Source organism: Bradysia coprophila, unplaced genomic scaffold (genome assembly GCF_014529535.1).
Source record: "Bradysia coprophila strain Holo2 unplaced genomic scaffold, BU_Bcop_v1 contig_350, whole genome shotgun sequence".
NCBI lineage: Eukaryota > Metazoa > Arthropoda > Insecta > Diptera > Sciaridae > Bradysia > Bradysia coprophila.
The window spans coordinates 9089630-9104709 of record NW_023503608.1 but is presented as its reverse complement, the minus strand read 5'-3'; the positions used below and the strand labels follow the sequence as shown (position 1 = coordinate 9104709).

Here is a 15080-nt window from a genome sequence, read left to right as displayed (position 1 = left end):
TTGATCGTTTGTTAGATTGCATATGGATCAAGAGTTTAGTCAAGACCGACCGTCCCATTAATATTAATATAGTAGACCAACAACATTCGGAAACAGGCCACCGAGCACCGAACCCTCTTGTAAAATCAATTTGTTAAATTTCAACGTTTCTTGTTTCGAGGGTGTTTTGCCAGTAACTCAACAAACAGTGAACTATTTCAATTCTGTTGGCAAGGAAATGCAATTTCATTAATTATGGAAACAGGAAGATGACTTATCGAACAGTCTTTCATCTAGCATTTACAGGCAACATATTTAGTTGTTTTACATGCTGTCAATTGAAATTCTTGTGTAATTTCGGCTGATCAATCATGAATTTTTCGTATTTAACCATAATAAAATCATACTATGAATGTACGGTGCTCAATCATTTTAAGCTATGGAAACTGCGGCAAAGATATACAACTTACAACACTCCGATCATATTATGTATTTAACACGGACTATGGCATCAGAATACATATTTATTTCTCGAGTTCTCTTTATAAACGTGTCTGAGAAATATACTCAAATACTCTATATCAGAGTGAGACATGAACACAGCAAAATATAACTGAAATTCTTGGCTTGTCAAATGCAATAAACTAACATAGATGCCATAAAGATATATATACCTATATTTTGTTGTTGTAATTCGGGTCACAAACTAAGGAACGATAAAATACATAAGCGAAGAGTGGATGGAAGACTAAAAAAAAGTTTTTACATCAACGTTTGTACGTTTGTGTATTGTACATTATACATCTCTATAGATACCTTTAAGATATAAGTATATCAGCTAGCAGTACCCTCATTTCAATGCTACAAAATCGACATATGGCAGAGTGTATATATATATATATATACAATTGTATGGATATATACACATCGAACGTACATAACAAAATCAAATGATATACAATAGTTACACTTTGCTTGCTAAAAACATAAAGGCAGATAAAACCAGCGACGGCTTAACTAGAAATAAACGGGACAGCATGAACAAGCCGATACGAAAGAACGTCACGCATCACGATACACTTTCTCCGCTTATATGTGTATTTGGCAAATGAATTTTTTTTTCCATTCCTCATCGTAGTCGTTTTACCAGCCGATATGGAAAAGTTCTACAGTTGTGTATGAGAGCGAACAAAACGAAAAGCAGCAGCAGCTGCCGCTATGTTAGGTACCTGAAATTGAAAAAAGCAGGCATAGCGTGTTTGCTTTCAAATGTATTTTATTTAGTTGAGCGAGAAACGCTTACGGAGGCATACACGTAGCGTTTGTTATTCTTTTCATTTCTCTTTTCTGTTCGGCAAGATTGATTTTTGACTTTACATTCATACGGTTTATATATATACAACTGAATATTTCAAGAGAATGACGACACCGCTGGCAGCCAATTTGGATATTGAACGCTTTATACAAGATATACAAGATCGCCCATGTAACTATAATACTTTAGCATGCTCATAAGCCGGAAATATTCGATAGAAATTAACACTCATTTTTATTGTAAAGGCATTTGGGATCGCAACTATCATTGTAATAAGGGGTTTATGGAGCAGACATGGACTGATTTATCCAAAATGCATAAGCTACCAAGTACGTTATATAGACGTTTTTCAATCAAACACACAGCGTTTAAAATGAAATAAAATTGCTAACACCCCTACCTATTATACTTGCAGTGGTCACATTGAAAGCAAAATGGAAAGGCCTACGGGACAATTTTCGTGTCGAATTCAAACGAATTCCCAGAGATGAGCATGACGAAATGTTAATAGAACCACACGAGTACCAGTCCAAATGGGTGCACTATAAATCGTTACTATTTCTATGTATGACATTGCCATTACATTGGTAAATAAAAGTCAATTACTGACAGATTCACATTACAGCTGAACACATGAGATCCCGAGCACCGAAAAACGAATCATTCGAACCACACGACCCATTCTCGTACGAAGTTCATCCACAGACATCATCCGAATTCGATGAAAATTGCTATCGGAGCGATGGCCTATCCGATGGACTGATTCAAATACCTGATGATGATGAGGACGATGGCCAAATGGATAATTCCAGTCACAGTTTCAATGGAATGAATATGGGCGTGCTCAAAATACCTAATGGAGCTGCTGCAGCTGTTGCCGAACCTGTCCTGAATTGCGAAAGTTCCCGAAAGAGAATCAGACTGGAAAATGATATATCGAGAAATGGCTATAATACTGGCGGAGCGTCGAATCATCAAGGATCTTTAACTACCGATGGTAGTTTAGACCGAAATCTGGACGATGATTATCACTTCTTACTTAGCCTGCATCCGTATATGACTGAGTTGAGTGCGTCGCAGAAATTGCGAGTACGAATGAAAATACAAAAATTGGTTTTCAAAGAATTATACAAAGAGGATTACGATGAAGACAAGTAAAGTTTCGTTGAATAAATAATTTAAGTGTAACTGTAACTGAAGAACAAATTACCTACCATGAATATTCTACTTGTTTTATACGATACATAGCTACAAATGAAGAATAATAAATAAATTTCAGTATTTTTTATGTAAATGTTTCGTTTGTTTTTCTTTCGTGACTTATCATCAAACGGTGTGACCAGACATCATTAGAATTCAACCATCTGTTGACTTACGCAATGGTCATCATTGACAAGATGAAATTCAATATCGTACGCATTGATCACTTTGAGAGATGTCACATACGGCCATTCATCTGTTATGGATAACGACGACAAAAATCATGACATGCTCTGAGGGGGAAAATCCAAGGCTGTATACTTTGGGGAGGTCACGCAGATCGCCATTTTATTAGATACGCGGGATGACACCTTTTTCATAATTGAATTTGTATGGCGTAGTGAATTTTTTGTATGAAACGTGGTGTGTAATCCGCGTATCTCCATCTGCGTGACCTCCCCAAAGTATACAGCCTTGGAAAAATCCACAACACATCATAACGACGAAATGGACGAAATGACTTCGATATGCCTCTATACCGATATACTGACGTTTCTCATATGGACGAAACGTGATCGCTTGAATCGAGTAAACCCTGTAACTTTTTATAGCGTTATAATGTGTTCAGAATTCTCCAGCTGTGTAATGGTTCTTTATATAGTGAAATGTATTTTAAACCTTGAAATACAGGATTTGAAATCAACCGATTAAAAGTACTTTGATCGATGGAAGTAATAGTCCCGATACCTAATAATATTGGTGATATGCTTGCCGTCTGTAACCAGATAATGGTTAAACTTACGAAGAATGTGTTCACAGAAATTGATTTTTTTTTTCAAACTCAGTTTCGAAAAGTAAAATTTTCATTTGCCTTAATTAAGAAAAACATTGTATGCACCTCGTTGATAAATTTTAGCCACACGATGTGTAATGTGACATTCTGTTTTTGCTTTGCCTCTCTATCCGGTGAGAGAATGTGACGTTGTTGGTCCGCCTGAATTCAATAGCATTTATCACTCGATTGCATAAATAACTATTGCGTTCGCAAAGTGAACAAAAATTCGCAATTGCATATACATGAGGAACAAAATCCAAATGCTTGCGTATTATATGTTATACTGTTTACTTACTGTTTTTGCATTAAATCGGATTAAACGAATTTTTGTATCTATAGTTTTTACGGTCGATGCGTTGAAATGACGGATGTCGAAATTTTACGAAACTATTAATACGCTGGCGTAAAATACCTTGGGTCACAGCACTTAATGGAAAAAATGTACGTGTATGAGTGTGTCATGTTACCTACCATTCATTTACCTGATAATGGAGATTACGAAAAATATAGCTACAAGCTACATAAATGTACAAAACTTAGCTGAAAAATTTGATATTATTAATGAATGAAATGGGTGTCTAAAGAGATATGATTAAGAAAAGTAGAGACATTCATTTCTTTTAAAGCTGTAAAACGTGGGGTTTAAAATAAACTTTTTTTTCGTTTATTACTTCGGAAGTGAAATTAAAAACAACAACATCGAACCATTACTTCTTTTGATAAATAAAGATCCACAGAAAAAACAGACAAAAATATTATTTTGCTAGACGCGTGAGATAAAGTTGATTTTACTTAACGTCGACGAAATTTGACTCGAAGTTTCTGAGTAAAACATCTCACTTTTGTCAACGGAACAAATGCTGGAAATTACATCTTGAGTATTTACCGATCTGAGGCGAGGCCGGGCACATGAAGCACCACTTCCTTTATTTGTCCAATTGATAGGTAATATACTATTAGCAGATTTACAATAGCCATACTCATTCATCGTTTGTATGTACATTGTACATTATACACCCGATAGTTACATCCATAAAAACAGTTCGAGTTTTTCTTTACTTGAACGAACCTTCAGCTCCTCTCTGGTATCATTCTGTATGTTGATGTATCATGTTTAGAACATAGAAAAAGTGCACTGTTTTCCAGCGAAAAAAAAACATTTGTTTTACTAGTTGAATGTATGAACGAAAGAGCGATAATCTTAAAACGAAATCTGCGGTATGCGGTAAAGTGTATTACTTTAGAGATAGTGACTTGCCTGTTATGAATGTCTGTATAGTAAGTATGAGAGAATCGTTAGAAATAAATGACACGGTGTGATTCTAAAAATGTTCATAATATGCCGCAAACGATTCTTTTATTCAACAATGAGACAACGAGGCCGTTTCACTTCACAAAATTAATTAGTAGATTATGTCGATGCAATGTTCTTAATTTGTCCGTTACTCGCAGTGCGAGGGACAAGAATATGGAACACTTGTTGTGTAATTGTTGGGCTTGTCTTTGAATCGCATTAACAAATTTCACCATTTCGATCGGTAGTCTCATTCAAAGAACTTTAATACTCACTACCAGTCCCATTCAAAGAACTTTAAAGAACTCTAAGTTCTAAGTTCTTTGGTACCATTGATGATGTACATTTCATTAACCGAAAATACAAGGTGTAATATCCCATTTCCTGTTAGATAAAAAATCTATTTCGAAGCAATTAGTATTTCAGCGTAAGTTAAAGTGAACTCTTAGCTTAGGAAAAGAATTACGTAAGCTCAAAAATACTATGAATATTACTTTAAAAAAACATTTGGGGCATACTCTATTGTCTGTTCTTTTGTATGATGTATATTTCGTAACTGATGCGTCATACTCATTACTCATGATTACCTGTATTTGCTATGGTTGAAGTGAAATTTAAAATTGTCTGTTTAGATCCTTATTTACGTTTGGTTAGAGTTTGATCTTTCGGTCTAAAGAAATTAAAAATAGTTATTTGTTCACCAATTTCCAACGAGAGAAAGTCGGAATTTCCTACTTCTTCCCGGGGTGAACACATAATTTTCATAAAGCAGGCGGGAAATTAGTCATTTTCCCCCTCCGCTGAAACTTCGTAAGCATTTGTTGTGAAATAGATATTACGTACCTAGGACAAGTCTTTTTTTGCACGTGAGAGGTTTCCAGAAGGAGCATAAGGCGAGGTACGAATAATATTTTTCATATTCAACGGAGAAAACGTGCGATGAAGTCGCATCAGAAAATCATTAGGCATAGTCGAGAAAAAAAATCACTTACATTATCCACTCTTTGCCTTGTTATCATATACAACTAAATTGCCGGAGGCAATATAGACAGCCCCGTACGAAGACAAATTTCGTAAATTCCTATTTAAACAGCTATATACCGCTATATTTAACTATATTTCACTATAAATAAACATTTCACAGATAAATATATGCTATTATATAGTTCTATATGCCTGTATATAGCTCAATATAGCTGTATATAGGTATATATAGATGTCCGTATATGGAATCCCTGAAACCCCACACACATAACAAATTATTTCCATGTTAACAGAAACTCTCTAAGTATCATTTTTCCCAAGATATTTCTATTTTACTAAAATCCAATATGGCCGCCGGCAGCCATTTTGTTAGGAGACCGGAAATAGTACTGACGCTTTACATTCGTTAATACCTTTCAAACAAAAAAAAATTCATGAAATTCGGTCAAAATTTACTCGAGATATTGTCAAAATACACCACGTTCACTGTACTTCCGAGTAGCCAGATAAGAGCTCACTCCAAGAGACCTAGCTCACGCTCCGGAGAACATAATTTCATTAAAAAAAATTCCCTGATTGGTACGGTCGATACCTATCTAATAAAGCTAAAACAGACGAAATATGTTCAAATGTGGCCGACCTACAAGCAAAAACTGCTTGCCGTCCTGTGCCTGTTCCACACCAAGGGGTCTAACTCACGATTCGGTCATCCGATTTCCATAAACTTTTTTTTTGTCGATCGGTATTGTAAATACCTTTTATTTGACGTATCACTTACAAGTTTAACGTTTAAATGTCCGGAGATATCTTCGAAAAACCGTAAAGCACTTATTGGGCCACAGCTCGGGAGGGGTCGATCCAAAATCACTCATCTTCGAACTTAGCCTGTCTTTTGACATTACCAAACGGGAAAAAAAAGAATTTTCAAAATCGTTTTACTCAAGTTATCGTGCAGACAGACAGACGGACAGACAGACGGACAGACGGACATTTTTTTTTCGCGGATTTGGCATCTCTAGACAACCACAATAGGTTTCCCCTTACTCAGGGAGTCCAATTCGACGTGTTACAAACGTATGCGTAAACCTATAAGACCCCAGTACTTCGTACGGGTCTAATTACCTGCGTAACTAATGTATGTTGGATCTCCATTTAGATTTTAAAGGCACAAAATTAATAAGAAAATCAATGATAACGAATGTTAAATGCACGAATAAAACAATGATTTGAATTTGCCCGTCAATCGAAACTTTCGAAACACGATGACACAACCCAAGTTCAGTGGATTGTCGATACTCATATGAGTTACACACTTTTTGTCAAAATACAGTAGTCAAAAGTTTACAAATTATTTAGATGTTGCATGCAATACAACGCAATTAGAAAATCAATTACCAAAAATTGTATTAGTCATACGGCCGGACACACAATGTGGATTACAGACAATATATTCCACGAAAAAGTAAGTGGCACACCACCGAAATTTATCGAAACGCGAAAATAATTTTCGTTTCACCTTAAACCCACGACAGCAAGATGCACGTTTATGCGCTCAACATTGTCTGAATGCATCGCTTCAAGGTTCATATTTCACCGCCGTTGATTTGAGTAAAGTAGCCCAAGATCTGGATGACGAAGAGCGCAGTCGAATGTCGGAAAATGGAATTGATTCAAATGAATATCGAGATTTTATTAATCAACCTTCGGGAAACATGGATGACACGGGCTATTTTTCCATTCAAGTTATCAGCCGAGCATTGGCCACATTTAATTTGGATCTAATACCATTGAACAGCACAGACGAACGAGCCCAACGTGCCAAAACTGATCCGACAACAGTTCAAGCATTCATTTTCAATATGGAAAGTCATTGGTTTTGTGTTCGTCGATTTCACACACATTGGTTCGACCTGAATTCGTTGCACAATAAGCCAAAATATATGAGCACGTTATACCTAACGGAATTCTGTCGACAAATGAAGGAAGACGGATATTCAATATTTATAGTTAGTGGTATCTTTCCGGATTGTGCAGCTGACCATTCTCCACCGTACTTTGACGAAACAATTGTCGAACCGCCTACCGTCGATCTTACTACTACCGGTTCAGACGAGGACTTACAGCGAGCGATCCAATTAAGTTTAAGTTGCTCGACTAATAGTTTAACAGAATTGGAACGAGCAGTTGAGATGAGTTTAGAGAGTTTCTCTGGATCAAGATCGCCGGGCAACGCACCAGAAACGTCCGTCAGTGAGACTGATGTGAATAAATTGAGAGAAAAACGGTTAGCGTATTTCGAAAGGAAATAACAAGAAATTGGTTCCTACTTAAATGACGTTTGGTTGTTATCATTTATTAAAAACACGTTTTAAACTACTGAACGGTTTCATGCATTTTAAAATTAATGTGTCGCAGTCAATTCAGAGAAATGAAGAGTCTTCATTGAAGACATCCCTTTGAGGTAGAGATCAGAAAATAGGTAAAAATAGGTAGAAAAAGAACTTCGAAAGCATGGGAATGTAAAAGACCTTGGTTTTACCATGAAGAGATGTAATTTTTACCCAGATAGTTAATTTTCTTCAAAAACTTGTCTTAGAATGGTTTTGCCTATCATCTGATCATGATCTCTCATCCTTGCTAGAAATAACTTTCACTTTAACTTAGAGGCATCGGAATTGTAGTGGGTTAAATGCTGGACTTCTCTTTTGTGTGTATTGATTCTTTATAGCCAGCGAACGTCTCAGATATAGTCCATAAAGGAGGAAGACATATAGAAATCCAGTGGGTATACAATTGACTTAAAATTCTCTCCTCAATCAGTGCAGTTTTTTTTTAAATCAGTGCTTATTTTAGAGAATTTTAATTCTAAAAATTTCTGTAAATTCTGAAGAATTTCCGAAAAAAATTTAGAATTCTTCGAATTTTGTTCGGAATTTTCAGAATTAATATTCTCTAAAAAAAAGTCCTGCTGTAAATTCGACAAAAACAAAGCACCTAGCACAGTGCGATGTGCAATGTGAAATTATATATGGTACACTGTGACCTACTGCTCTATTTTTTCCAAAACTGTGCTTGGTGCTTTGATAAAAATCAAATGGCGAAAACTTAAAAATATTTGCCCTATAATCCCTATCATTTGATTGGCTCAAACTCTCTCCTGGTATGGTTTCTGAATTTGCTGAAAAATTCTAAAAAAAAAGAATTTTTAAGAAATTTTTAGAAAAATTTAGAATTTTTTAGAATTTCAATTCTAAAAAATAGGCCCTGCTCCATATATTACATATACTACACGCAAAATTTATTCACAAAATAAAATCAATTCACCAGAAAACAGAAGATGTGTGGCTAGTAGTAATTTCGCGCCGTATGGGCGCGAAATTACACTATTAAAGTAGGAATCTCGCGCCACGCGAAATTCCTACTTTATTAGTGTAATTTCGCGCCCATAAGGAACTTCTTGCTGGTAGGAATCTCGCAACGTCTCAGTTGCGATGTAGGCATCCTAACATTTTGTAAAAGGAAAATCCACTTTTTCTGAGTAAGGATACCGGTATCCTTGATGCAAAATATGTGTATCTCAGTTGGGATACCGGTATCCTAACGTTTTGTAAAAGGAAAATCCACACGTTCTATGTCGGGATACCGGTATCCTTGATACATAATACGTGTATCTCAGTTGGGATACCGGTATCCTAACGTTTTGTAAAAGGAAAATCCACACTTTCTAAGGATACCGGTATCCCTGATACAAAGCTCTAGGGTGTTAGAATAAAATTCGCATCTCCAAAATTTATGTGCCTGATACTCAACTGAATCTACCGCCAATTTATGGCCAGGTACTCGTGAAAATTCTCTAAATCAAGTTAGCCATTGAAAAATGTATGGGCGCGAAATTCCACTATAATATGTGTAATCTCGCGCGGCGCGAAATTACTCGTTATCAGATGTGTTGGTGTTCAAAATTCCGTGTGTGTAGTTTGGTAGATTTTAGTTGGTAATTTCTATAATTTAAAAAAATATTTCTAAAAATTGGCCATAAATGTCTTTTCCAAGAGTTCCCCAGTAGAAATTTGTATTCACTTATTCGTCTTTCGTTTGCGAAATTTGCACTACAAATTAGATTCTCCGAAAGAAAAATATTTTTGTTTTGAAATTTGCTGAATTCGTCAATTGGAATTTCAAATTAAACATTCAATATTTGAATATTTTACATGATGAAATATTGGGAATTCTTGTGTAAAAATTTGTTCAGATGAAACACAAAAAACCCCGTTTTCATAAAATTTAAATGTAAGGTGTTATAACTGCATATACAAGGTAAAGCAGCTAACGCTTGAACTGAACTTGTTAATATTATTACGATTAAATAATAATTGACTATAATAAATGAAAAAGGTTATCGGACATTTTGTAGTGTTTCCGGATACAATTAGAGATTACATCTAATCTTGGACTTTCTCTGCTGGTATTGACCCGAAGAGTGTGTAGAGAACACGTTATTAAACAATGAAGCATTTAAGTTGATTAAAAGTCAAGTCACAATATTTTTCCTACACTTCAATCCGACAATTGTTTTATGATAACGCACTTAATCGGAAAATGATCAAAAACACAAAAATTTCCTAAATAAAAGCGCTCACGTCTTATTGAGTTGTTATAGTCAAAGAAAACGGTTCCATTAATCAACTTATTCGCAATGGCTTTACTAAAATTACTATTCGTTTTCACTATAACTTCAATCTTAACATCCAGCGTACTATCTTATTCTACATTTCGTGATTTACCGATCAGAAATGACAATATACGCATTGTGAATGGCTTTCAAGCGCAGCCAGGACAATTTCCTCATCAAGCTCTTTTACAAATTACACTACCTCAAGGATCTGCTGTTTGTGGAGGAAGTCTGCTCAACAATGAATGGGTAATCACTGCAGCTCATTGTGCATTGTCTGCCAGTCAATTCAAAATTAGTTTGGGTGCTCAAACGTTCAACAATCCGTCAGAAGCGGGGCGTGTAATTGACATTACAAGCACAAAAATTGTTCATCCCGGCTACACTACTTTCTCTACAAGCAACGATGTAAGTTTGATCAAATTGTCGAAAAAAGTGGAATTTACGGATCGAATTCAACCGGCTCTACTACCGAAAACGGAAGATCTATTTGAACAACAAGATGTAATTGCTAGCGGTTGGGGATTGGAATCTTCTGCAGCTCAAGGTGTTGCATCCGGTAATTTTATCTGTAAATCTCACCTCATTAGAATCTCTAAACTGAATTAAATGTAAACTTTTAAGAATTACAATGGGCACCAATGCACATCATTTCCAATTCCGTATGTGTAAAATCGTACGATTCGTTCGTCGTACGCAGCTCAACGATTTGTGCACAGGGCAACGAGAGAGAAAGTGTATGCAATGGTGATTCAGGTGGGACATTTTTCTATTTGAATAAGAATGGACTCTTTATAAACTTCTCGTTTTATGGATCAATTCAGGAGGACCACTAGTTCTGAAAAGCGATAATCGAACACTGATCGGCGTTACCAGCTTTGGCCATGCAGCTGGCTGTGACATGGGGCTGCCGCAAGGATTTTCGAGAATTACTTCGTATCTTAAATGGATTGAAGATAACACTGGCATTACGGGTTAATTATTGCATATGCACGAATCAAGGTCTCAACACTTTTTACGTTTCTTTTGTACAAATAAAACTGTAGGTCGTCAAACACGTGAAAAGTTTAATTTCGATGATTGTACGATAGAAATGTTAACATTTTTGGTCTGAAGTGCCTTCTAAAATGTTCCTGTTTACTGATTAAACCGAATGTTCCTGTTTACTGATTAAACCGAATGTTTTCTACAAAGTTTTTCCTAGATAGGTAATGTGTCGGAAGAACGATGCGCACCCGGAAAACTCGACGTTAATTTTCCGGGTGAAACAGTCTACTGAGCCTATCTATTGACTTAAAATGTTACGGTTGGTTAAGTGGGAATGAAGTAACAGATTTTGTTTTAAGCAGTGGATGGTACTTTTCACAAAACAGATCCAATGCTTATACCGCGACGGATTTGCCGCTTCTAAAGCTAAGAACTTACAACGCCAGTCTCTTTTCCTTTCTAAAATATTACAGGAGCTTCAAAGCTTTGTAGACTGTTTTAAACTTGTGTAACATACCAGTTCTACCAAGTCTTACTCGGTGGAACCGTAAGATACCTCACAGATTCACTTAGAGTTTTATCAAATGTAACTTTTTGGGCAATTTTTATTCAAGTTGAAAGACATTCAAATATAGTGAGACGACGAAAACTATGACACAAGCTAGTGTTCTCCTATAAGCTTAGCATAATGGTACAACTAAACGATTTTCTATTGAACGGCGATACGCGAAACAATATATAGAAGCAACAGAGTTGATGATCACATTGCGATAAAGATTGAAACTAATGGCAACAGTTGCAAAGCATCCGTGGACGCAATTTTATTGATCTTCAACGAAACGTTGAAATTTAAACATCTTCACTTAAACAATGACCAGATTATCCATTTAAATTACAAAGAAATGCGATAAAGGAATGCACTCACCCGCATCAATTCATTGATGTAGAAAACGAGCACAGGTGCGCGAACTGTCGGTTTCAGAAAAGCTTTCACAATCAGGTTCCGCGTCGGCGGTTTCTCATTCGACTTGAAAATTAATATTCGAAAATTCGGAACGCCAGGATCCGATTGCTTAAAATTGGGCCGTGCCAAATACAAATCAAAATCGAATTCAACATCAGATTCGATTGTTGTGTCTACGTTGTTGTCGCAATGCGTTTGATCCAATTGTATGACTTGAATTTCGTCGAAAATATTCCGAAAATTGCATACATCCCGTTCATGTGTCAGCACATCGAGGAAATGGTTGGTCGTGTGCCCTAAATTTGTTTTTTTCTTCGATGTTGTTGCTTGAAGTTTTCGTTTCCTTTTCGATGCATTTCGTCCCTTTACTGTTGTGATTGCATTCTGCCAGCTATCTGCTTCGTTGTTTGAGCTCAGATCAACGAACGAATGAGATTGTTGACATTTGATCGCCTCTTCAATAGTTTTCATGTTCTGTTGGATTTTCAAGTACAGTTGGTCGTCGTATTCTTGATCCATATCTTCACGTGAACTCGGCTGTTCTACATTCTGAAGTAAACATCGCCAGACGCATTTGTCGGCTGGTGTGATTTCTCTGGACCAGCAAGAACTTCCCACACTCTCTTGTATATGTCCACGATGTGGCTGCACAATGTATCCAGCCTTTGTTAGATTGGAGAATATAATGTATTTTTCATGTGACTTGTCATCGTGTTGATTGTTCAGCAACAGAACATACGCTTGTTCTAACGACACCAAAACCGAATCGTAATACAGTTCAAGACGATTCTGGAATAAAATTCGCCATTAGCTTCAGGCTTCAGAGAAATGTGTGGTGGCCCAACAACTGAACCTACCGTATCAATCAAATATAACGCTTCGCAGTATCTCAAGCAATCCAAATTATTCAATCGATATCCGTATGTGTTCCATTTGCCAAGTTTTCGCGTAACCACAATCAGACCAGTCATTGCATTGTATTTAGCCTGAGATCGCGAATTGCTCTTTTCCACGCGCTCATAACAGAGCACCTTGAGCAGATCGTCTAGGTAATTTGAATCAATAAATTAGACTTTAACCGTTACGTTTTATAGCTTTTTATTAAGCCAAACCTTGCAAGCGGTTTACAACTTCATCGGTTGTCTCATCTGGAAAGCATTTTTTCGTGCCGTAAGTAAACATTTCACCGCTTTCTGTCAGCTTTTGATTCAGCACTTCTTCGGGGCTGTAATTACGAAAATTGGAATTTGATTTGATTGAAAGGTATTGAAAGACTCTGAGTTATGTGTCGGTTAAGGAAAAATTAGGTTAGTTGCAACAACAGCAAGGCGTACTCACCTCATCATTTTCAAATCCAACTTATTTTCCATGATTTTAATAATATTTTGTCACTTGTTGATTGTACGACATTCAAGAGAGAATTTGTAAACAAGAATGACAGTAGGTGTTACATCTTGATGTGTAGAACGTACTAAAAATGAGTCGTAGGTATGTACTAAATTCAAAAAGGATACTTCACATTCGTTTTTGTGCGAAACTTTCTTTTGGACGTTGCTTATCATTAAACGTTAAAGTAAAACCGAAATAGTTTGAAAATTTGGTCTCGACGAACTTATCATGGCTTATTCGAAAGTTTACGAAATTTTACTTGAAGATTCTCATCGTATTTGGTACCATCGATATAATATAGGGTAGATAAGTAATGTCAAAGCAACTTTATGCGGAAAGATCACATGGATGTATGTATAACGTAACTTACGTTTTGAGAAAGCGCGCGAAATAATGTCAGACAAATATTTGAAAATAATTGATGATGAAGTATGGTTTCCACTTACAAAAAAACACCCCGTTAGCCTCTGTTTACCTAAATCACGGAGTGCTTTTTTCGTAACTGGAAATCAGTTTGAATTTAAAATTCTGATAAATCCAAGGTAAATAAACATACTGAAGGTAACGCTAATCCGCAAGAACACACTTTTGGGTGAATATAAATTTTATAATGTTGGAACCAAGTGTAATTCACTTTGTTGTGTTGTAGCACATACAAAACTCAATACTAAAAAACGCAGTTCCAACAACATTATTATGTTAAACGTCACGTTTGCAACATAACAAATCTTATATTCACCCGAAACTTGGGGTCCGTATTTCTTGCCATTCTCTGCTATTCTTACCAAAGTATATAAACACTGAAGGTAATGCAAATCCGCAGTTACACACGGATCCAAACTTTCAGGTGAATTTTAGCTCCGTCATGTTGCACACGTATTGAATTCGTTTGCGTCAAGTTGCGTCTAGTGGTGAATGTGGAACGATTTAGCGGCGTTATGTTGCACACATATAAAATTCGATTGTGTCAATTTGTATTTAGTGATGAATTGGAAGTATTTAGGGCCGTCATGTTGCACAAGTCTAAGTTAGACAACATACGAAAATGAATTCACCTGAAAGTTTGGATCCGTAATTTCTCTGATCCGTTGAGGGTCTGCGTTACCTTCAGTGCTTATATACTTTGATGCTTACCTTCAATATGTTCAATTATCTTGGACAAATCTGGCGAAAATTCTACTTTCCACATTACATGTCTATTAGGCTGCCTAATTAGCGTCTACAGCTACATACGTTCGAAAGGATTTTTCCATGAATATGATCGGTACGTCTTCGTATGCATTATGTAATGGTAGCCTTTTATATCCACGCAATTGCATAGGCTCCATGCTCATTTATTGGCTTTTAATTCTTGTAGCCTATCTTGGTAATGAACGTAATGCATTGATCACAATGTTTGTGCAGTTATTCAAATGTTTGTCGGTTTGAACGAAAAGCTATCAACAATTTTAATTAAAAATG

At 36.2% G+C, this 15080-nt stretch overlaps 4 protein-coding genes across 4 annotated transcripts; 3 read left to right on the top strand and 1 right to left on the bottom strand.

Annotated features, from left to right (window-relative positions):
- The first annotated feature begins 1118 nt into the window (after nt 1-1118).
- On the top strand, nt 1119-2582 carry LOC119080765. Its single transcript, XM_037189328.1, has 4 exons — nt 1119-1465; nt 1540-1623; nt 1710-1859; nt 1920-2582. The coding sequence occupies exons 1-4, from the start codon at nt 1399-1401 to the stop codon at nt 2450-2452; spliced, it is 834 nt and encodes a 277-aa protein (XP_037045223.1). The 5' UTR covers nt 1119-1398; the 3' UTR covers nt 2453-2582.
- Nucleotides 2583-6903: 4321 nt separating this feature from the next.
- On the top strand, nt 6904-7984 carry LOC119080764 (ataxin-3-like). The gene is made up of 2 exons (XM_037189327.1): nt 6904-7069; nt 7140-7984. Exons 1-2 carry the CDS (start codon nt 6971-6973, stop codon nt 7914-7916), a joined length of 876 nt encoding a protein of 291 aa, XP_037045222.1. The 5' UTR covers nt 6904-6970; the 3' UTR covers nt 7917-7984.
- A 2266-nt stretch (nt 7985-10250) lies between these two features.
- On the top strand, nt 10251-11336 carry LOC119080766 (brachyurin-like). The gene is made up of 3 exons (XM_037189330.1): nt 10251-10838; nt 10904-11035; nt 11104-11336. The coding sequence occupies exons 1-3, from the start codon at nt 10304-10306 to the stop codon at nt 11256-11258; spliced, it is 822 nt and encodes a 273-aa protein (XP_037045225.1). The 5' UTR covers nt 10251-10303; the 3' UTR covers nt 11259-11336.
- A 721-nt stretch (nt 11337-12057) lies between these two features.
- On the bottom strand, nt 12058-13696 carry LOC119080737. Its single transcript, XM_037189281.1, has 4 exons — nt 13569-13696; nt 13343-13455; nt 13088-13275; nt 12058-13019 (listed from the first exon to the last, which is right to left on the bottom strand). Exons 1-4 carry the CDS (start codon nt 13598-13600, stop codon nt 12159-12161), a joined length of 1194 nt encoding a protein of 397 aa, XP_037045176.1. The 5' UTR covers nt 13601-13696; the 3' UTR covers nt 12058-12158.
- Between the last annotated feature and the right edge of the window lie 1384 nt (nt 13697-15080).